The 22,712-nt window shown below is 40.5% G+C and overlaps 1 protein-coding gene across 1 annotated transcript in view; it reads left to right on the forward strand.

The window, feature by feature from the left end:
• Positions 1-22,712, forward strand: part of LOC111612266 — a 75,735-nt gene that overhangs the window by 34,057 nt on the left and 18,966 nt on the right. Inside the window, exons 61-101 of the mRNA XM_023353051.1 lie at positions 31-221; positions 301-392; positions 1,603-1,733; positions 2,306-2,430; positions 2,555-2,681; positions 2,978-3,190; positions 3,368-3,538; positions 3,622-3,768; positions 3,927-3,976; positions 4,066-4,198; positions 4,331-4,413; positions 4,511-4,637; positions 5,200-5,390; positions 5,631-5,721; positions 5,832-5,952; positions 6,168-6,349; positions 6,553-6,708; positions 6,790-6,923; positions 7,004-7,137; positions 7,219-7,313; positions 7,443-7,995; positions 11,629-12,158; positions 12,648-12,859; positions 12,998-13,083; positions 16,073-16,200; positions 16,379-16,504; positions 16,602-16,792; positions 16,872-16,963; positions 18,174-18,304; positions 18,877-19,001; positions 19,126-19,252; positions 19,549-19,761; positions 19,939-20,109; positions 20,193-20,339; positions 20,498-20,547; positions 20,637-20,769; positions 20,902-20,984; positions 21,082-21,208; positions 21,771-21,961; positions 22,202-22,292; positions 22,403-22,523. Coding sequence (XP_023208819.1) covers positions 31-221; positions 301-392; positions 1,603-1,733; positions 2,306-2,430; positions 2,555-2,681; positions 2,978-3,190; positions 3,368-3,538; positions 3,622-3,768; positions 3,927-3,976; positions 4,066-4,198; positions 4,331-4,413; positions 4,511-4,637; positions 5,200-5,390; positions 5,631-5,721; positions 5,832-5,952; positions 6,168-6,349; positions 6,553-6,708; positions 6,790-6,923; positions 7,004-7,137; positions 7,219-7,313; positions 7,443-7,995; positions 11,629-12,158; positions 12,648-12,859; positions 12,998-13,083; positions 16,073-16,200; positions 16,379-16,504; positions 16,602-16,792; positions 16,872-16,963; positions 18,174-18,304; positions 18,877-19,001; positions 19,126-19,252; positions 19,549-19,761; positions 19,939-20,109; positions 20,193-20,339; positions 20,498-20,547; positions 20,637-20,769; positions 20,902-20,984; positions 21,082-21,208; positions 21,771-21,961; positions 22,202-22,292; positions 22,403-22,523 — 6,322 coding nt within the window. The remainder of the gene's footprint in view (positions 1-30; positions 222-300; positions 393-1,602; positions 1,734-2,305; positions 2,431-2,554; positions 2,682-2,977; positions 3,191-3,367; positions 3,539-3,621; positions 3,769-3,926; positions 3,977-4,065; positions 4,199-4,330; positions 4,414-4,510; positions 4,638-5,199; positions 5,391-5,630; positions 5,722-5,831; positions 5,953-6,167; positions 6,350-6,552; positions 6,709-6,789; positions 6,924-7,003; positions 7,138-7,218; positions 7,314-7,442; positions 7,996-11,628; positions 12,159-12,647; positions 12,860-12,997; positions 13,084-16,072; positions 16,201-16,378; positions 16,505-16,601; positions 16,793-16,871; positions 16,964-18,173; positions 18,305-18,876; positions 19,002-19,125; positions 19,253-19,548; positions 19,762-19,938; positions 20,110-20,192; positions 20,340-20,497; positions 20,548-20,636; positions 20,770-20,901; positions 20,985-21,081; positions 21,209-21,770; positions 21,962-22,201; positions 22,293-22,402; positions 22,524-22,712) is intronic.

A 22,712-nucleotide genomic window follows, 5' to 3' on the forward strand; every position in this document is an offset into this window, starting at 1 on the left:
CTGTTTAATATTTCTGTACAACACCTGCAGGAGGACGTCCCAGATGATGTGAGGAGGATCATCCTTCCCTGTGTTTGGCCTTTGGCTCTGAGCAGCAACAGAAGATCTGAGGTTGATCTGTGGTTTAACGTACGTTTGAGGAACTATCTGAGGTTCCTCACCAAGGATCTCATCAGCTTCAACAAAGTGCAGAATGCCTCGTGTCTCGCCTTCCAAAAACTGTAGGTTTCTGTATCATAATATCATAAACATACCTAAAACCCCATCATGAACCCAACTTTGTTGTTTTCTGTACAACAGGGTGTTTTTTATGGGGAAAATCTTCACATACACCAGTTCTGAGTTTGGACAGGAAGATGTGTACACAACCATCAGGAGTTTCCTGAGAGTCGGTATGATTTAAAAACAATTATTATTATTCCTGAATTTTCACACTGTTGGACAGTAAAGGATACTTTTATTCTATTATCTTTAACTCACAATCCTACATGGAATATAGAAAATAATTTTTCATAGTATAACAACAAACTTCTGTGTAGGTTTTTTTCTGATGTTTTGGGACAGACCAATACAAAGGAGTGCATAGATCTAAAGTTGAGAAACATTGACGCATGGTTTACGTTTGTTTTTTAAATAAGGGTGAAGTGTGTTTGTATTTGGCTTCTTATATGCCGACTCTCATAAATAAAGTCGAACAAAAAGAAAAACTCCTCAGCCCCTTAACATAAAACGGAACACCACTGTTGCGTTTTTCCATTGTATTTTCCAGGGGTGAGGGTTAAGGGGTTTTAAGAAGTCTTCTACTTAGTAAGCTAAAACTGAGTCCACTTAAGTATAATTTAAACTGAATATAAATCCAGCAGATCCGTAGCAAATCTGGGGTGTTTGATCAAGGGAGCGCTGTCCCTTTCATCTGACGCCCCACTGTACCTGCACCAATCTTTCTTTGGAGGTTGCCACATGCAGTTAAAATACTTTTTTGGCAATTTTGAGGTCTTTGCCAGCTCATTCGGGGTAAGAGATGGATGGAGAAGAGCGCGACGACACAGATGGAAGGGGCAGTTGGACGAAAGATAGGAGCACAGCTCCATACCTTAATACAAGATGGGAGGGAAGGAAGGTCCTAAAATAGTCTTTTTTTCCTGAAATGAGCTCACTCAGGGAAGGTCGTAGAGAGCTGCCCTTTGGTGTGCTAGTAGGGGCCATAAGCAGGATGTAAAGCGACAAGTCTGTTGCAGAAGGGCCAAACCATCTGAGAGTTATTAGATGCCAAAGTCAGAAATCTGTCATCTTCTCCCCCTCCCCATTTCGCAGCCTTATGTTGCAAAGTTGCCATGGAGGGCTAGTTTTTCTTGGTACAACATGTCAAACCACATATCCAAAAACCAGATTATCAGGGTTGTTTGTGAGCTACATGGGCGGATTTGTACCACCCAGTGAAACCTTGACTGCAGTTTGGAAACCATTGGTTTATAATAAAAATCCCAGTAAAATATATTAATTTTTTGCTAAAGGGGTATGAAAAGGTTCAAAGAAAACTATGCAAATGATTCAGGCAGGCAGAAATATACATTGCAGTAATATGTCTCTCTTTGTCCTCAGGTTCTGGAGCCAGATGCTACGATCCCAGAGATCCAGAGCTGAGTTCTACCTCCTGGTTTGTCAGCTACATTGGCAGCTTTGTTACATTTATCACTTTGGATGATCTCACCAGCTTTATCTCCACCTCTCAGGTATTTGTCCTAACAAACTGGTTAAATTCGTAACACAATAAAAACCAAATCGAGCCCTGGTGTTTATCGGTTATGATTCCAACTGTTTGAGTGAATTTAGAACATTTCTAATCAGAACAACCAAAGTCAACGTTTGCAACATTTGATCAAAGTGCCGCACAAGGTATAAAATCACCAGGAGCTTTAAGTTTAAAAATAGAATAACAGAATGGTAGAAATAAAATATTACATTCAGCACAATTAAAGCTGTAATGGTGTGTTCAGTTAGTACCAAAAGCCAGAGTTTAAAAGTCAATTTTTGAGACTTCGAATCAGGAAAGGCAGAATGTTTCACAGATAAGGTGCCACTGAGCTGCCATCCTTAATGCAGCCCTCTTACGCTCCACAGGGGGGCGTAAGAGGGCTCAGATACAGGAAGCTTAAAGAATGTTTGTTTGCATGTTTGTTTGGGACTGGATGTGTTTGTGTGTACATTAGAACTCACCATTTAAAAAGTTTATTTGTGCAAAGTCAACCATACTGAACATTTTAGTCCTGTTTACATGCATTTCTGGATGTTTCTACATTTAAAGCTGGAGATATTCCTGGAGGATTACTCTAACCTGGAACTCTTCAACAACACAGCCATCTCTAAATACGTAACAGACTACTACATCACCCAGCTCTATGCATTCAAGCCGAACTTCAGTCTATTCAAGTAAGTTTTTATCACTTTAGCTAAAAAATGTACGACATTGTTAATCAGATCAGGTCTCCATGTCGGTATGTGCTTAATTACTCATCCTTACACTTGGTTGAATAAAACTCCACCTTTCATTCAGGCTTCCAGGCTCTTTATTATGTTCCTCTGACATCCCAAGCTCAGTATTTTCCTCTCTTACTGAATCTGAGACGATGGTCATCTTGGAAAAACTGAAGACATTCTGTAATGGGACAGAAGATCCTGAGGTACCAGATCTAGAAGTTCCTACACACAAATATTGTTTGCTTCAAAGACGTTTTTCCAGCTCAATTTAATTCAATTTGTACAGCAGTGATTCACAGCAAATATCATCTTAATGTCCTTCACTAGACAAACATGTTTGACTCACATGACATTCTAATGAGTTTAAAACATTACAATAGCTATATAACAAAGACTTTGTCATTTATTGTATGATTGATTGCTCTGCTGTAGACAGTGACTGAGAAAAATAATTCAAAGTTAAATGAAACTAATGCATCTGCAATATTATATTCAACAGGTATCTGCAGCTCTGACATCCACCATCAAGACCTTCACAAAGGAAACCTTTGAAGAACTTGGCAACGCCTCTTCAGCACTGACCAAAGATCAGATCCTTACAGTGCCATCTTCTGTGCTGGTTTCCTCTTTGCCCACCCTGGGCTCTGTGAAAAACTGGGGCCAGGACCGGGCCACCACTGTCATCCAGTCCATCACCTCCTCAGGATTTCAGGTAAGTTTTGCAGTTTTCTTCAGCTTTCCTGAAACACTTCAGATATTCAATGATTGGCTGCATCAATGTTAACCTGAATTTGTTATCAAAATCTATGATCCAATCTAAATGGTCATTAGTTTCTAGTTACCAGAACATGGTTTTAATGGTTTTAATAGATAACAATGTAACTGACAGGTCAACAGCGCAGCCTCTCTGGAGTCCCTGGGAACTCTTGTTGTTGGACTTCACTCAGAGTCAATTCAAAAGATCTCAGCTTCTGAAATACTCAGCGCCTCCCAGAGGCCCAACGTCGTTTCCAACATGCTGGAAGCCTCAAAGGTTGTCCAGGAGACTTTTGTCAGAAAGGTACGAAATCAACTTGCCCTTAAATTCAGTAGTATTGAATGAACCACACAAATAACAATGACATCTACTGACCTACTTGTCAGATCATTTCTGTGGACGCAAATCCAGTTAAATTGGTGGAGAATGTCCCTGATGTCCTAGCAAGTGAGATCCCATCTTCACTGCTGGTATTTTCGGAGAGCACAGTCAACATCAGCATGATGAACAAAAAGACGTGGACTCCAGATCAGGTCAGTGATTTGTTCTGGTTTTAGATGGATAAAAACTTGATGCTGTGAGAGATATTTTAATAAACGTGCCAGAGATCACCTGCCATGTTTAGTATAATAATATTTCTCACATATGTTAATAACATCTTAAACAAAGACTCCTGTATTACTCTTTATAGTCCGCCATGTTTATTTGGACATTGGGTGAATCAGGCTTTGACATCGAACAGTAAGTAACCAAAACCCGCAGCTATTTGTCATGAGAATTTCCACCTTTCCATGCATTAAACTCTGTGCTTTTTTGTTTTCTCTCTGCAGGCTTTCGCCGTCTGTGCTGCAAGGCTTCAGTTGTTCATCGGTTCAGAAAATGTCTAAAGCCAAAATCAAGCAGATGATTCGTGCCTGTCGACCGAGGAAAGGCAGAGCCAAGGTGGACCTGGAGGAACCTCAAGTAAGTTCTGTTGCCTACATTATGATTTATATAGTTTCTGTTTACAATTCGAGTGGCGAGATTTGAAATAAAACATGAGCTGCAGTTATAAGAACCAGTTTTCCATCCTTGTTCTCACACTGTGACCTCCAGCTGACCTGCATGTACAACCTGATCCGTGACGACCTCTCTCAGAACTTCACAGATTATCCTCCAGACATGCTTCTCTACTTGGAGTGAGTCTCTCTCCACATCATAACTGTGTCTGTTGTTTTTAAAGCTAATTATTTCTGCAGTCATTTATAAAAACTATTTTCCACCACTCTACTACAGTATTCAAGATGTCCAGAAAGCAAACTGCAGGCCCTACTTTTCTGCCCTGGGTGCCGCAGACTTTTCTGTGGCCTCCAGCATCTTGAACAAGGGCCCACAGAAGTTCAGGGAAGCTAGAGACTGCTTGGTGAGTATAAAAATAAAATCAAGACTGAGTCAAAGGAGACCTCAGGTGCCATGATGAAAAATACCCAAATAAACAAAAACACTTAAGCCAGATAAAGCTTAGTTATATTTCAATTTGATGAACATGTTTCTTCAGCAGCTTGTAAAAAAGCTGAATATGGGTTTTTATTTCAGAATTAGATCATGTTTATGGCTAAGAAATGTCTTGTTGCAGCCAATTTTTTGCCCATTTTAGACTATGATTTATATGCATGCATGTTCATACTGGTTCCATAAACTTTACACGACGTGGCTAATAACAGCGGGTTGTCACAGCTGTGACCTAATGCAAAATCTGAGTTCTCTGCTCACACCTCAACAACTGAGTCCAGATGTAGTTTGTGCAATCTGTTTTGTAAATCCAGAGACGTTTAAAGTGATAGCACAGACAGAACATTGAGACAAACTTAGCACATAGCAGGAGGGATTTGCATCAAAATGATATACGTGTATGTTAATGTTTAGTCAACGTAAATAATTTGAATGAACATTTTCACTGATGATCTGTATTTTCACTGTTTCAGGGGATCAGTGGCGACAGCCTGAGCAGAGACAATGTGGAGGTCCTGGGGAACATGGTCTGCACTCTGGATAGATCCGACATTGAGAATTCAGATCCTCTCATCCTGGAAAATCTCAAAGCCTGCAAAGACCTCTCTGCCAGCCAGGTGGCTGCTATGGAAACACTGCTGCTGTCTGGGAAAACACAATACGGGTACTAAAAGCAAATCCATGCATTTTATTTTAAAAAATCTCTGCCAGTTCTTCACATTTTGGGGGATTTTCTGACCTTCAGGTGTCAGACAAAATTGATTTTATCCAAAAGGACAAAATTAGTCCTCTTGCCCCCTAATAAAGTGTTGTACAAAATAATTGAGATGAAGATCTATACAAAAATGTATCCATTACCTATTTACATCAATATGACAAAATATATATTGTCTTTGATTTTTAGATATGTAACCAACTGGGACCAGCAAACACTGGAGGATCTCAAGATACTTCCCTTTTACTTTACAAGAACCTTCTGGGACCGGTTTACAATTGTGTGTTTTTATCACCTTGGTTACTGTCATGAAAATTGGTCTGCTTATATTTTTTGAAAATGACTTCTAGATTGTTTTATTCCCTAACATTTATTTACATTTTCTTTCAGTCAATGAAGAGGAAATTCCTTAAGGGTTTTCTTCCAGACATAAGGAAACAAAATCCACACAAGAACAAGCTGAAGTACCTCTTCAAACAGATCAGCCCAGTTTTAGTAAAACCAGGAGAAGGTAAATACTACTAGTAGTATTAATAAGAGTAATGGTGAATTCCTTTGCAAAGCCTATGGCTATGTAAACATAACTAAAGAAATTAACTGTGAAGAGTCAATTATTGACAAAAGGATCGATTATATATCCTGAAGAAATCTCTAACAAATGTATTTCCTGCAAGAAATTAATGTCTAACTACACAGTAGCCTCACTAGCTCTCTTATCGTTACAAGGATGCACTGAGGGCAACATCACCCAGGTGACTGTTAGCGACCCGTCTTTCCCCTTTGGCTACAACATGACGCAGTTCAACCTCTGCCTGGACGTTTCCGTTCTAAAAGATAACCTCTATACTATCTGCCAAAAAGTGGATGATGATGACTTCCAGAAAATCATTCTGAAGAAGCTCAACCAGGTAACTTGGGAACATGTGGCGGTTTGGTCAAACAGCGGTATGCACTTTATGACCTGTAAGAAGCCTTGCGACTAACAGACCCAGTGGCCATCAAGAGATGGCAGGCATTTCATCATTAATGAGTGTCATATTATTTTCATGCATTAAGATTTGACTTCATATTCAACACTTTGCTCTTATAATTTCATAATCTCTACTTCCAGGCATTCCCATCTGGAGTTCCTGATCAGGAAGTACAGATGCTTGCTTCAGTCTCTCGCTCAGCAACACTTGATGACATCTCTAAGTGGAACATCACTGAACTGGATACCTTGGCAGCTCTGATGAAACCTGAAGATGGAACATGGGAGACGGCACAGGTACAGCAGACCGTAGACATTACCAAAACTTTCATTTGACTGGAGTTTGGTAACTTGAGTTTTTCTTCATGATACATTTAGAGCAAAGCAATCATCACCAAGTACCTGAATACCTCTGGAAATTCACTGGGCAGCAGTGAACTGAACATTATTGACTCCAACCTGTGCTCACTGGACACCAGCACGTTACAGACCATCACAGCAGACAGTATCAGGTTGGTGTCAGCGTGGATATAACCAACATATCCACTGTGGTCGTTAAAGTAAAACTGAATGCCTCTGTATCTGTTGTCAGAAATACCAAGCGTCTAGATGTGGCATCATGTTCAACTGAGCAGAAGAGAGTCCTCTACGAGATCAGCAACACCTCCTTCAGCGTCCATCGTGATAATCCGATTAACTTTTTTAACCTGGTTAAAGGCTATCTAGGTGAGATTACATACTCACTATTATCTAATTATCCAAATAAGAATTGCTTTTTAATTTTGTCATTCATTTCTTTTTTGAAAGGTGGAGCATCTCTGGTTGATATAATATCTTTGTCAAAACAAAATATAAGCATGGATGTGAAAACCTTCATGAAACTAAACATCAGTGTTATAACTGTAAGTATAAACAAGAAAGAACTAGCATTAGGTGAATTCTTTGGACAATAATAAATGTTCTCTTCTGAAAAATATAATTTAACTGCAAAAAAATATTTTTTTCAACATTTAATTTTTCTAAACATGCAGGATTTAACTGTTTCCAACGTCCAGAAACTCATGGGGGAACATTTACCGGACCTAAAGTTGTTTGAGAACGACACTGTGATTCAGATGTGGGTAAACTTGCAACAACAGTCGGATCTAGACAGAATGGGTATTGGTCTATCTACCAACAGCACGATCCCTCCAACTACAATGCCCACCCAGGAAACTAGTTTAACAAGTACTGGAACTGCAACTGGAACACGTTCTGACACACAAACAAAAACATCCCTAACCACTTCTGACATACCAGCACTTACTACCACATACAGTTCAGCCATTCATACTGTAAGCAGCTCATGGAGGACAACTAACACTGCAACCGATGCTGGAACATCAACAGGTAATTCTGTGGCTACTGTTGGAACAACAACCGTGAGTGCTGAGTCTCCTCCTTTCACAACAAGACCAAAAGTTTCAAGTAGTACTGGAACTTCAACACAAGATGCTGGAACAATCACAATGTTAGAAACAACTGTTGGAACGAGTTCCTTGATATCAAACCCTAAACCTGAAACAAGTGCTAGAACTTCAACAGGAGATGCTTTGGCCAGTGCTATGACAACAGACTCCGAAAACGGTGTTCTCACAGCAACAACAAACTTAGCAAGTGCTTCAACATCATCATCAACAGGTGGTCCAACTGATTCTTTGACATCTCCAGATTCTGAAACTACAACTAGCACAACAATGCCTTTTCCTACAACCAGTTCTGGAACAATGATGGCAGAAGATACAACTACTAGTGGGACGTCAACAACTACTGAAGCAACAAGCAGAGAGACACTGACCAGTGTTGAAATCAGTGTTAGCACTGCAAGAAAGCATACATTAGCCAGTACCAGTACAGAACTATCAAACACTGCAACCAGCCCTGTTACCCCAGAGCCTCCAACTGAAGGCAAGAACAGTACAACATCAACACCAGATGCCACAACAACCCCTGAGACAGCAACAGCAGATGTTTCACTTGGTACATCAACAAAAAGCCTCACTGACTCTGAAACGCCAACATTTGCTACCACAACCAAATCTGTGTCAGCAACAATTAATACTGGGAGCAGCTCATGGAGGACAACTAACACTGCAACAAGTGCTAGAACTTCAACAGGAGATGCTTTGGCCAGTGCTATGACAACAGTAGACTCCGAAAACAGTGTTCTCACAGCAACAACAAACTTAGCAAGTGCTGCAACATCATCATCAACAGGTGGTCCAACTGATTCTTTGACATCTTCAGATTCTGAATCTACCACTAGCACAACAATGCCTTTTCCTACAACCAGTTCTGGAACAATGATGCCAATAGGTACAACTACGAGTGGGACGTCAACAACAACTGCAGCCACAGGAAGTGAGACTCAGACCACTCTCACAATCAGTGCTACCACAACAACAAAACAAACTTTAACCAGTTCAGAACTATCAAACACTGCAACCAGCCCTGTTACCCCAGAGCCTCCAACTGAAGGCAAGAGCAGTACAACATCAACACCAGATGCCACAACAACCCCTGAGACAGCAACAGCAGATGTTTCACTTGGTACATCAACAAAAAGCCTCACTGACTCTGGAATGCCAACATTTGCTACCACAACCAAATCTGTGTCAGCAACAATTAATACTGGGAGCAGCTCATGGAGGACAACTAACACTGCAACAAGTGCTAGAACTTCAACAGGAGATGCTTTGGCCAGTGCTATGACAACAGTAGACTCCAAAAACAGTGTTCTCACAGCAACAACAAACTTAGCAAGTGCTGCAACATCATCATCAACAGGTGGTCCAACTGATTCTTTGACATCTCCAGATTCTGAAACTACAACTAGCACAACAATGCCTTTTCCTACAACCAGTTCTGGAACAATGATGGCAGAAGATACAACTACTAGTGGGACGTCAACAACTACTGAAGCAACAAGCAGAGAGACACTGACCAGTGTTGAAATCAGTGTTAGCACTGCAAGAAAGCATACATTAGCCAGTACCAGTACAGAACTATCAAACACTGCAACCAGCCCTGTTACCCCAGAGCCTCCAACTGAAGGCAAGAGCAGTACAACATCAACACCAGATGCCACAACAACCCCTGAGACAGCAACAGCAGATGTTTCACTTGGTACATCAACAAAAAGCCTCACTGACTCTGAAACGCCAACATTTGCTACCACAACCAAATCTGTGTCAGCAACAATTAATACTGGGAGCAGCTCATGGAGGACAACTAACACTGCAACAAGTGCTAGAACTTCAACAGGAGATGCTTTGGCCAGTGCTATGACAACAGTAGACTCCGAAAACAGTGTTCTCACAGCAACAACAAACTTAGCAAGTGCTGCAACATCATCATCAACAGGTGGTCCAACTGATTCTTTGACATCTTCAGATTCTGAATCTACCACTAGCACAACAATGCCTTTTCCTACAACCAGTTCTGGAACAATGATGCCAATAGGTACAACTACGAGTGGGACGTCAACAACAACTGCAGCCACAGGAAGTGAGACTCAGACCACTCTCACAATCAGTGCTACCACAACAACAAAACAAACTTTAACCAGTTCAGAACTATCAAACACTGCAACCAGCCCTGTTACCCCAGAGCCTCCAACTGAAGGCAAGAGCAGTACAACATCAACACCAGATGCCACAACAACCCCTGAGACAGCAACAGCAGATGTTTCACTTGGTACATCAACAAAAAGCCTCACTGACTCTGGAATGCCAACATTTGCTACCACAACCAAATCTGTGTCAGCAACAATTAATACTGGGAGCAGCTCATGGAGGACAACTAACACTGCAACAAGTGCTAGAACTTCAACAGGAGATGCTTTGGCCAGTGCTATGACAACAGTAGACTCCAAAAACAGTGTTCTCACAGCAACAACAAACTTAGCAAGTGCTGCAACATCATCATCAACAGGTGGTCCAACTGATTCTTTGACATCTCCAGATTCTGAATCTACCACTAGCACAACAATGCCTTCTCCTACAACCAGTTCTGGAACAATGATGCCAATAGGTACAACTACGAGTGGGACGTCAACAACAACTGCAGCCACAGGAAGTGAGACTCAGACCACTCTCACAATCAGTGCTACCACAACAACAAAAAAATCTTTAACCAGTACCAGTTCAGAACTATCAAACATTGCAACCAGCCCTGTTACCCCAGAGCCTCCAACTGAAGGCAAGAGCAGTACAACATCAACACCAGATGCCACAACAACCCCTGAGACAGCAACGGCAGATGTTTCACTTGGTACATCAACAAAAAGCCTCACTGACTCTGAAACGCCAACATTTGCTACCACAACTAAATCTGTGTCAGCAACAATTAATAATGTAAGCAGCTCATGGAGGACAACTAACACTGCAACCGATGCTGGAACATCAACAGGTAATTCTGTGGCTACTGTTGGAACAACAACCGTGAGTGCTGAGTCTCCTCCTTTCACAACAAGACCAAAAGTTTCAAGTAGTACTGGAACTTCAACACAAGATGCTGGAACAATCACAATGTTAGAAACAACTGTTGGAACGAGTTCCTTGATATCAAACCCTAAACCTGAAACAAGTGCTAGAACTTCAACAGGAGATGCTTTGGCCAGTGCTATGACAACAGACTCCGAAAACGGTGTTCTCACAGCAACAACAAACTTAGCAAGTGCTTCAACATCATCATCAACAGGTGGTCCAACTGATTCTTTGACATCTCCAGATTCTGAAACTACAACTAGCACAACAATGCCTTTTCCTACAACCAGTTCTGGAACAATGATGGCAGAAGATACAACTACTAGTGGGACGTCAACAACTACTGCAGCAACAAGCAGAGAGACACTGACCAGTGTTGAAATCAGTGTTAGCACTGCAAGAAAGCATACATTAGCCAGTACCAGTACAGAACTATCAAACACTGCAACCAGCCCTGTTACCCCAGAGCCTCCAACTGAAGGCAAGAGCAGTACAACATCAACACCAGATGCCACAACAACCCCTGAGACAGCAACAGCAGATGTTTCACTTGGTACATCAACAAAAATCCTCACTGACTCTGAAACGCCAACATTTGCTACCACAACCAAATCTGTGTCAGCAACAATTAATACTGGGAGCAGCTCATGGAGGACAACTAACACTGCAACAAGTGCTAGAACTTCAACAGGAAATGCTTTGGCCAGTGCTATGACAACAGTAGACTCCGAAAACAGTGTTCTCACAGCAACAACAAACTTAGCAAGTGCTGCAACATCATCATCAACAGGTGGTCCAACTGATTCTTTGACATCTTCAGATTCTGAATCTACCACTAGCACAACAATGCCTTTTCCTACAACCAGTTCTGGAACAATGATGCCAATAGGTACAACTACGAGTGGGACGTCAACAACAACTGCAGCCACAGGAAGTGAGACTCAGACCACTCTCACAATCAGTGCTACCACAACAACAAAACAAACTTTAACCAGTTCAGAACTATCAAACACTGCAACCAGCCCTGTTACCCCAGAGCCTCTAACTGAAGGCAAGAGCAGTACAACATCAACACCAGATGCCAAAACAACCTCTGAGACAGCAACGGCAGATGTTTCACTTGGTACACCAACAAAAAGCCTCACTGACTCTGAAACGCCAACCTTAGGTACCAGTAACAGTCCTGGGTCAGCATTATCATCTCCTGGCACTACTACTGTGGTAAGAACTTGAACCTCAATAGAGGATATCATTTTGTCTCTTCTATTTTTGTGTCTGCCTGTTGTGATGTTCTAACATGCCAGCCTTTTAATGATCTACTTGTGAGCTTTCTCTTCTCCAGGGCACTTTTACATCTCAGTCTGACAAAAAAAAATTGGCTTTAGTTTCAGTTTGGATTCAACATTTTCAACCAGTGTAATATTCTTTTGCAGAGATGTACAACTTGCTCTGGGTTTTCTAACCTCAGCCTTGCACATTTAATATCTTGCACTTTTTATTCTTTAACACCAACTTATACATAACAATCTACATCTACAAGAAGAAAAGCAAACTTTTAGCACATAAATCTCAAGAATTGTAAAATGTATGATGTGTAGGTTTTTAATCTGTTTTCTAAAAATGCATCGTCTCTGGCTGTACCATCCTGATGTTCACTAAACCAATTCATTCACACCTCTTTTTTCCTCCTAAAACTGAATTTCCCCACAGACCCAGTCTTCCAACTACACACAGAACCTGACATTGGCCTTTCTTGAGGCTGTGCTGGATAAAAATTTCTCCATGTCGGCTGTTAGTGATGAGGATTTCCTGCTATGGCTTAGGCTGCAACTCAGACCTTTGCTGGTCAATCTCTCTCCAGCTATGGTTATTCACCTCTTTGGTATTGTGAAAAACAGGAGCTGCAACAGCAGCCAAGAGATGTAAGTATCTATTCAATACATTTATGAAATTACAGTAGATATAAAAATATTACAAAATGGCTCCATCTTTTAGGCAATACATTGTATAATGTGATATTGATTATTGGTTTAAATTAGTAACTGATCATTTCCATTCAGGATTTCAGTGCTTGAAACTGTGCAGATGACACTCAGCGACGAAACCAAGGCAGAGATCTACAAAAATATGATCCTCTTCCTCCAAGGTAGAAAATAATGCTTACAACAAAAGAAAAGAAGCTTATTCTCTCTTTGACATTTCTTGGTTGCTTTAGTACATTTTTAACATCAGTCTAAACATCTTAAAAACAGTACATTTCTCAGGACATTTAGTTGAAATGGTAAACTATGATTATCTGTAAAAACACAAAATCTTACCCAATATTTGTGGTCTAGTTTCTAGTGCTAATATCTTAGCACACTTAAAATAAGAAAACTAACTTACAGTTAACTTTTCAGCAAGATATAGGAGCTCGTTTGAAGTCAATCATACCATAATATTGATAAAAATGTAATGGAGTGAAATAATCTGCCATTCACGACATTTTCCCATAAACTAAAATGTCTTATTCCACTGGCAGATTATTAGGCCTTCGCAGCGCTTCGCTGCTCAGGCCTATTGTAATCATAGTGTTATGTTTCTTTCAAAACCCCCTCCTCTGTGACCTTACTTCATCGCACAGATATGAAAATCGGTACACTTGTAGAGCTCCCCAAGACGCACAGAGAATTCAATTCACGTCATAGTGCAAGTCAAACAGGAAGTAGGCCATTTTGGATTGAAGCTCTAATTTTCAAGCCCTTTTGGAAGTTTATAGCCTTCGCATTTGATCGAACTCCTCCTAGGGATTTCGATCGATCGGCTACTGCGAACGGTCTCTATCTGACCCCTTTGACCTGATCAACATGAAACTGTGTTCAGAGACAGAAGACATGGATTTCAACCCTGACCAGTTTCAGTGGAGCAGGTGTGCGTGGCGGTGTGGCGAAGTGACATGTAACGCTGTTGCCATACATTTGGCTCTAAATTCCAGTTTCAAGCTGAGCTCCATCAACCTTACTGGGATGAATCCTTATCTGCACTGACAGGAATCCACAACAATCTTTGGTGGGCGTGGCCTAATTTCTCTACAGCGCCCCCTAGAATATTTTAAATGATCAGCCCCAAGCCATGCTTTATCCCAGAGTTATGAACCTTGGTACACATGTGTATCTTGTCAGAACGTACAAAAAAACCTCTCTTGGAGCCATGGTCCATTCCCAACAGGAAGTCGGCCATTTTGGATGAAAACCGCCATTTTCTCTTTTTTATCGACATCGTATCTGACCAAACTTGTCTTACAGCATTTGACATACACACTCACTCAGCACAGTCTTGAGGCATAGTAGGTCAAAAAGTATCAAAGGATTTCTCATACATCAAAGCATGTGGGCGTGGCTAAGTGTCAAACTTTGACTATTTGCCATGAAACATCAAGGTTCAATAACTTCCACATGCAAGGTCACAGCTGCATCAGACTTTCTATGTCTCATTACAGACCAGTCCTCATCACATTTACTTGGTCAATTGATATCACCTTAGCCCCGCCCCCTTCCAACAGGAAGTCACCTGTTTTTTCTGCTGGATCTCTTACTTTTACTCTTTGATTCATATAGGCTTAAACCTGTGCCAAGTGACATAAATGACATGATGATGGATTCTGTCAACACTGGCTGCTGGCTGAACCGTGTGGGCGTGGCCGAATGGCCAATTTCAGTCCCTCGCCGTTTGCATGCGATTGTCTCAAAATTATACATTCATAATCGGATTTGCACCAAACTTTTTAAAACTGATTTTTGTCAGCCTGTAAAGAGCCCAATAGCATTAAATTGTCATTTGACTCCACTGCGCCCTCTAGGTTAATCAATCGGGTATATCCCCTTGCTGCATCAGCCGATCTGCACCAGATTTTTCGTGCGTCGTCAGGGAGCACTGGCGAATGCATCGGGTGGACGGTGGATGGGTGCGGGAACTGGGTGAGGCCTCTGCGGCTGGCGGGCGGGCGGTGTCGCCGGAACCCCCACGGTCGCCATGAGGTCGGAGCAGCGCTGAGCTGCGAGGGCCGTTCGAGGCTGCTTGCAACTTTAATTTTACTTATAGCTCATATCTTTTCATCAATATTAAGGAACTGACTTAAAACAAGCTCCCATTACTTGCTGAAAAGTTACTTGTAAGTTAGATTTGTTTTATTTTGAGTGTACTGACATATTTGTACTAGAAGCTAGATCAAAAATAGATTTTTGGTTTTTGCAGTGTGGATTTTCTGCAGAATTCCCAAATCCATCTCCTGAAATAAAGACAGATCAATTAACATATCAATGCTCTCAGAGACACAGCTCCAGGAATTCTGGTTTTTGAATAAACTATTCAATATGTTTAATGTCACTGTGAAATTTGTACTCTAAAATGTTTCTGATTGAAACTACAAAAAAATCTAAATAACAAGAAGGAAACATGCAGATTTTCTCAAGAACAATTATCCTTGTGCTCCTTGTTATAAAGTGACAATAGTCTTTTGCAGCAGCATAGCAATATCTCATGCATAACAGGCAGGATATGATGCACAACCATCACCCTAATCTTTAGCTCTACCCCCCAGATACTCAATCAGATTTCAGTCAGGTCTCTGACTGGGTTGCTTCTAGATCTTAAAATGATTTCTAGTTGGGAGAAACATGTTAGTAAAATTAAAGTAGAACTTTAAACCTAAATCTGCTAGGGGTACAAACGATTTTCAGTGTAGTTGATTGAAAACTTCCAAGAGGTGTTTCAGCAGTAATACTTTTGTAGATTAAAAAGTATCACTTTTTCAAGCTCAAATAACAAATGGAACATCAGTCCAGTTGTGTATGACTACCCATGTTGTTTATTATTGTGGTGCTACTGTCCTTTAGTCTCTAGTAGCTTGAGAGGGAAAAGAGCAGATGGTCCGACATTGGGATGCAAACCTGGGATAGCTGCTTTAGAAGAAGCAACTGGGTGTGATTTGCTGAAGCTGATGAAAGTCATGAAAACTTGACATCTTTAAGAATTTCAGCTTAATTCTACAAAAAAATGCCCCAAAGCAACCACAGCAGAAATAAAACTGAAAAGTCTTTTCTGTCCACCGATGTCTTGTTTGTACCCAGAATAAGATGCTTTACTTTGCAACACAGATCAAACGCCACTAAAGTGTTACAGTGGTGGAAGCTTCTACATCTTCCTGAAGAACAACTTCCTCAGCTTTGGCTTTCCTGATGTCCCGTCATTCATCTCTCTTCTTCCACCAACACGCAAATCAGAGGTACAGCTAAATATCTGAATATGAACAACATTTATACACACAGATAAAAGGGAACGGATAGAAAGGAGATTTTTGGGGCAATTTTGTTTATACATACTTCTATATTAGGAATCCAAAAATGGACTCATTCACGTAATCGAGCTAAATTAACTTAAAAAGTGTTTTCTTCTGTTTTCAGCTCCTAAATACCATTAGCACCTCAGAACTGCGTCAGTTCCTCATTCAGCCTGGCGCAATCAGTAACAGTTCAGGCATCTGCATCATCTTCAGCAACTACAACAACACTCCTTCCTTCCTAGAAAACGTATGTCCTCATCTCAAATTTAAATGTGTAGTAACATCTATGGGTGAATCTGGTTGTGTTCTCCTCACTGTTTAATATTTCTGTACAACACCTGCAGGAGGACGTCCCAGATGATGTGAGGAGGATCATCCTTCCCTGTGTTTGGCCTTTGGCTCTGAGCAGCAACAGAAGATCTGAGGTTGATCTGTGGTTTAACGTACGTTTGAGGAACTATCTGAGGTTCCTCACCAAGGATCTCATCAGCTTCAACAAAGTGCAGAATGCCTCGTGTCTCGCCTTCCAAAAACTGTAGGTTTCTGTATCATAATATCATAAACATACCTAAAACCCCATCATGAACCCAACTTTGTTGTTTTCTGTACAACAGGGTGTTTTTTATGGGGAAAATCTTCACATACACCAGTTCTGAGTTTGGACAGGAAGATGTGTACACAACCATCAGGAGTTTCCTGAGAGTCGGTATGATTTAAAAACAATTATTATTATTCCTGAATTTTCACACTGTTGGACAGTAAAGGATACTTTTATTCTATTATCTTTAACTCACAATCCTACATGGAATATAGAAAATAATTTTTCATAGTATAACAACAAACTTCTGTGTAGGTTTTTTTCTGATGTTTTGGGACAGACCAATACAAAGGAGTGCATAGATCTAAAGTTGAGAAACATTGACGCATGGTTTACGTTTGTTTTTTAAATAAGGGTGAAGTGTGTTTGTATTTGGCTTCTTATATGCCGACTCTCATAAATAAAGTCGAACAAAAAGAAAAACTCCTCAGCCCCTTAACATAAAACGGAACACCACTGTTGCGTTTTTCCATTGTATTTTCCAGGGGTGAGGGTTAAGGGGTTTTAAGAAGTCTTCTACTTAGTAAGCTAAAACTGAGTCCACTTAAGTATAATTTAAACTGAATATAAATCCAGCAGATCCGTAGCAAATCTGGGGTGTTTGATCAAGGGAGCGCTGTCCCTTTCATCTGACGCCCCACTGTACCTGCACCAATCTTTCTTTGGAGGTTGCCACATGCAGTTAAAATACTTTTTTGGCAATTTTGAGGTCTTTGCCAGCTCATTCGGGGTAAGAGATGGATGGAGAAGAGCGCGACGACACAGATGGAAGGGGCAGTTGGACGAAAGATAGGAGCACAGCTCCATACCTTAATACAAGATGGGAGGGAAGGAAGGTCCTAAAATAGTCTTTTTTTCCTGAAATGAGCTCACTCAGGGAAGGTCGTAGAGAGCTGCCCTTTGGTGTGCTAGTAGGGGCCATAAGCAGGATGTAAAGCGACAAGTCTGTTGCAGAAGGGCCAAACCATCTGAGAATTATTAGATGCCAAAGTCAGAAATCTGTCATCTTCTCCCCCTCCCCATTTCGCAGCCTTATGTTGCAAAGTTGCCATGGAGGGCTAGTTTTTCTTGGTACAACATGTCAAACCACATATCCAAAAACCAGATTATCAGGGTTGTTTGTGAGCTACATGGGCGGATTTGTACCACCCAGTGAAACCTTGACTGCAGTTTGGAAACCATTGGTTTATAATAAAAATCCCAGTAAAATATATTAATTTTTTGCTAAAGGGGTATGAAAAGGTTCAAAGAAAACTATGCAAATGATTCAGGCAGGCAGAAATATACATTGCAGTAATATGTCTCTCTTTGTCCTCAGGTTCTGGAGCCAGATGCTACGATCCCAGAGATCCAGAGCTGAGTTCTACCTCCTGGTTTGTCAGCTACATTGGCAGCTTTGTTACATTTATCACTTTGGATGATCTCACCAGCTTTATCTCCACCTCTCAGGTATTTGTCCTAACAAACTGGTTAAATTCGTAACACAATAAAAACCAAATCGAGCCCTGGTGTTTATCGGTTATGATTCCAACTGTTTGAGTGAATTTAGAACATTTCTAATCAGAACAACCAAAGTCAACGTTTGCAACATTTGATCAAAGTGCCGCACAAGGTATAAAATCACCAGGAGCTTTAAGTTTAAAAATAGAATAACAGAATGGTAGAAATAAAATATTACATTCAGCACAATTAAAGCTGTAATGGTGTGTTCAGTTAGTACCAAAAGCCAGAGTTTAAAAGTCAATTTTTGAGACTTCGAATCAGGAAAGGCAGAATGTTTCACAGATAAGGTGCCACTGAGCTGCCATCCTTAATGCAGCCCTCTTACGCTCCACAGGGGGGCGTAAGAGGGCTCAGATACAGGAAGCTTAAAGAATGTTTGTTTGCATGTTTGTTTGGGACTGGATGTGTTTGTGTGTACATTAGAACTCACCATTTAAAAAGTTTATTTGTGCAAAGTCAACCATACTGAACATTTTAGTCCTGTTTACATGCATTTCTGGATGTTTCTACATTTAAAGCTGGAGATATTCCTGGAGGATTACTCTAACCTGGAACTCTTCAACAACACAGCCATCTCTAAATACGTAACAGACTACTACATCACCCAGCTCTATGCATTCAAGCCGAACTTCAGTCTATTCAAGTAAGTTTTTATCACTTTAGCTAAAAAATGTACGACATTGTTAATCAGATCAGGTCTCCATGTCGGTATGTGCTTAATTACTCATCCTTACACTTGGTTGAATAAAACTCCACCTTTCATTCAGGCTTCCAGGCTCTTTATTATGTTCCTCTGACATCCCAAGCTCAGTATTTTCCTCTCTTACTGAATCTGAGACGATGGTCATCTTGGAAAAACTGAAGACATTCTGTAATGGGACAGAAGATCCTGAGGTACCAGATCTAGAAGTTCCTACACACAAATATTGTTTGCTTCAAAGACGTTTTTCCAGCTCAATTTAATTCAATTTGTACAGCAGTGATTCACAGCAAATATCATCTTAATGTCCTTCACTAGACAAACATGTTTGACTCACATGACATTCTAATGAGTTTAAAACATTACAATAGCTATATAACAAAGACTTTGTCATTTATTGTATGATTGATTGCTCTGCTGTAGACAGTGACTGAGAAAAATAATTCAAAGTTAAATGAAACTAATGCATCTGCAATATTATATTCAACAGGTATCTGCAGCTCTGACATCCACCATCAAGACCTTCACAAAGGAAACCTTTGAAGAACTTGGCAACGCCTCTTCAGCACTGACCAAAGATCAGATCCTTACAGTGCCATCTTCTGTGCTGGTTTCCTCTTTGCCCACCCTGGGCTCTGTGAAAAACTGGGGCCAGGACCGGGCCACCACTGTCATCCAGTCCATCACCTCCTCAGGATTTCAGGTAAGTTTTGCAGTTTTCTTCAGCTTTCCTGAAACACTTCAGATATTCAATGATTGGCTGCATCAATGTTAACCTGAATTTGTTATCAAAATCTATGATCCAATCTAAATGGTCATTAGTTTCTAGTTACCAGAACATGGTTTTAATGGTTTTAATAGATAACAATGTAACTGACAGGTCAACAGCGCAGCCTCTCTGGAGTCCCTGGGAACTCTTGTTGTTGGACTTCACTCAGAGTCAATTCAAAAGATCTCAGCTTCTGAAATACTCAGCGCCTCCCAGAGGCCCAACGTCGTTTCCAACATGCTGGAAGCCTCAAAGGTTGTCCAGGAGACTTTTGTCAGAAAGGTACGAAATCAACTTGCCCTTAAATTCAGTAGTATTGAATGAACCACACAAATAACAATGACATCTACTGACCTACTTGTCAGATCATTTCTGTGGACGCAAATCCAGTTAAATTGGTGGAGAATGTCCCTGATGTCCTAGCAAGTGAGATCCCATCTTCACTGCTGGTATTTTCGGAGAGCACAGTCAACATCAGCATGATGAACAAAAAGACGTGGACTCCAGATCAGGTCAGTGATTTGTTCTGGTTTTAGATGGATAAAAACTTGATGCTGTGAGAGATATTTTAATAAACGTGCCAGAGATCACCTGCCATGTTTAGTATAATAATATTTCTCACATATGTTAATAACATCTTAAACAAAGACTCCTGTATTACTCTTTATAGTCCGCCATGTTTATTTGGACATTGGGTGAATCAGGCTTTGACATCGAACAGTAAGTAACCAAAACCCGCAGCTATTTGTCATGAGAATTTCCACCTTTCCATGCATTAAACTCTGTGCTTTTTTGTTTTCTCTCTGCAGGCTTTCGCCGTCTGTGCTGCAAGGCTTCAGTTGTTCATCGGTTCAGAAAATGTCTAAAGCCAAAATCAAGCAGATGATTCGTGCCTGTCGACCGAGGAAAGGCAGAGCCAAGGTGGACCTGGAGGAACCTCAAGTAAGTTCTGTTGCCTACATTATGATTTATATAGTTTCTGTTTACAATTCGAGTGGCGAGATTTGAAATAAAACATGAGCTGCAGTTATAAGAACCAGTTTTCCATCCTTGTTCTCACACTGTGACCTCCAGCTGACCTGCATGTACAACCTGATCCGTGACGACCTCTCTCAGAACTTCACAGATTATCCTCCAGACATGCTTCTCTACTTGGAGTGAGTCTCTCTCCACATCATAACTGTGTCTGTTGTTTTTAAAGCTAATTATTTCTGCAGTCATTTATAAAAACTATTTTCCACCACTCTACTACAGTATTCAAGATGTCCAGAAAGCAAACTGCAGGCCCTACTTTTCTGCCCTGGGTGCCGCAGACTTTTCTGTGGCCTCCAGCATCTTGAACAAGGGCCCACAGAAGTTCAGGGAAGCTAGAGACTGCTTGGTGAGTATAAAAATAAAATCAAGACTGAGTCAAAGGAGACCTCAGGTGCCATGATGAAAAATACCCAAATAAACAAAAACACTTAAGCCAGATAAAGCTTAGTTATATTTCAATTTGATGAACATGTTTCTTCAGCAGCTTGTAAAAAAGCTGAATATGGGTTTTTATTTCAGAATTAGATCATGTTTATGGCTAAGAAATGTCTTGTTGCAGCCAATTTTTTGCCCATTTTAGACTATGATTTATATGCATGCATGTTCATACTGGTTCCATAAACTTTACACGACGTGGCTAATAACAGCGGGTTGTCACAGCTGTGACCTAATGCAAAATCTGAGTTCTCTGCTCACACCTCAACAACTGAGTCCAGATGTAGTTTGTGCAATCTGTTTTGTAAATCCAGAGACGTTTAAAGTGATAGCACAGACAGAACATTGAGACAAACTTAGCACATAGCAGGAGGGATTTGCATCAAAATGATATACGTGTATGTTAATGTTTAGTCAACGTAAATAATTTGAATGAACATTTTCACTGATGATCTGTATTTTCACTGTTTCAGGGGATCAGTGGCGACAGCCTGAGCAGAGACAATGTGGAGGTCCTGGGGAACATGGTCTGCACTCTGGATAGATCCGACATTGAGAATTCAGATCCTCTCATCCTGGAAAATCTCAAAGCCTGCAAAGACCTCTCTGCCAGCCAGGTGGCTGCTATGGAAACACTGCTGCTGTCTGGGAAAACACAATACGGGTACTAAAAGCAAATCCATGCATTTTATTTTAAAAAATCTCTGCCAGTTCTTCACATTTTGGGGGATTTTCTGACCTTCAGGTGTCAGACAAAATTGATTTTATCCAAAAGGACAAAATTAGTCCTCTTGCCCCCTAATAAAGTGTTGTACAAAATAATTGAGATGAAGATCTATACAAAAATGTATCCATTACCTATTTACATCAATATGACAAAATATATATTGTCTTTGATTTTTAGATATGTAACCAACTGGGACCAGCAAACACTGGAGGATCTCAAGATACTTCCCTTTTACTTTACAAGAACCTTCTGGGACCGGTTTACAATTGTGTGTTTTTATCACCTTGGTTACTGTCATGAAAATTGGTCTGCTTATATTTTTTGAAAATGACTTCTAGATTGTTTTATTCCCTAACATTTATTTACATTTTCTTTCAGTCAATGAAGAGGAAATTCCTTAAGGGTTTTCTTCCAGACATAAGGAAACAAAATCCACACAAGAACAAGCTGAAGTACCTCTTCAAACAGATCAGCCCAGTTTTAGTAAAACCAGGAGAAGGTAAATACTACTAGTAGTATTAATAAGAGTAATGGTGAATTCCTTTGCAAAGCCTATGGCTATGTAAACATAACTAAAGAAATTAACTGTGAAGAGTCAATTATTGACAAAAGGATCGATTATATATCCTGAAGAAATCTCTAACAAATGTATTTCCTGCAAGAAATTAATGTCTAACTACACAGTAGC

The sequence above is a fragment of the Xiphophorus maculatus genome, chromosome 19 (assembly GCF_002775205.1).
Source record: "Xiphophorus maculatus strain JP 163 A chromosome 19, X_maculatus-5.0-male, whole genome shotgun sequence".
In the NCBI taxonomy this organism is placed as follows: Eukaryota; Metazoa; Chordata; class Actinopteri; order Cyprinodontiformes; family Poeciliidae; genus Xiphophorus; species Xiphophorus maculatus.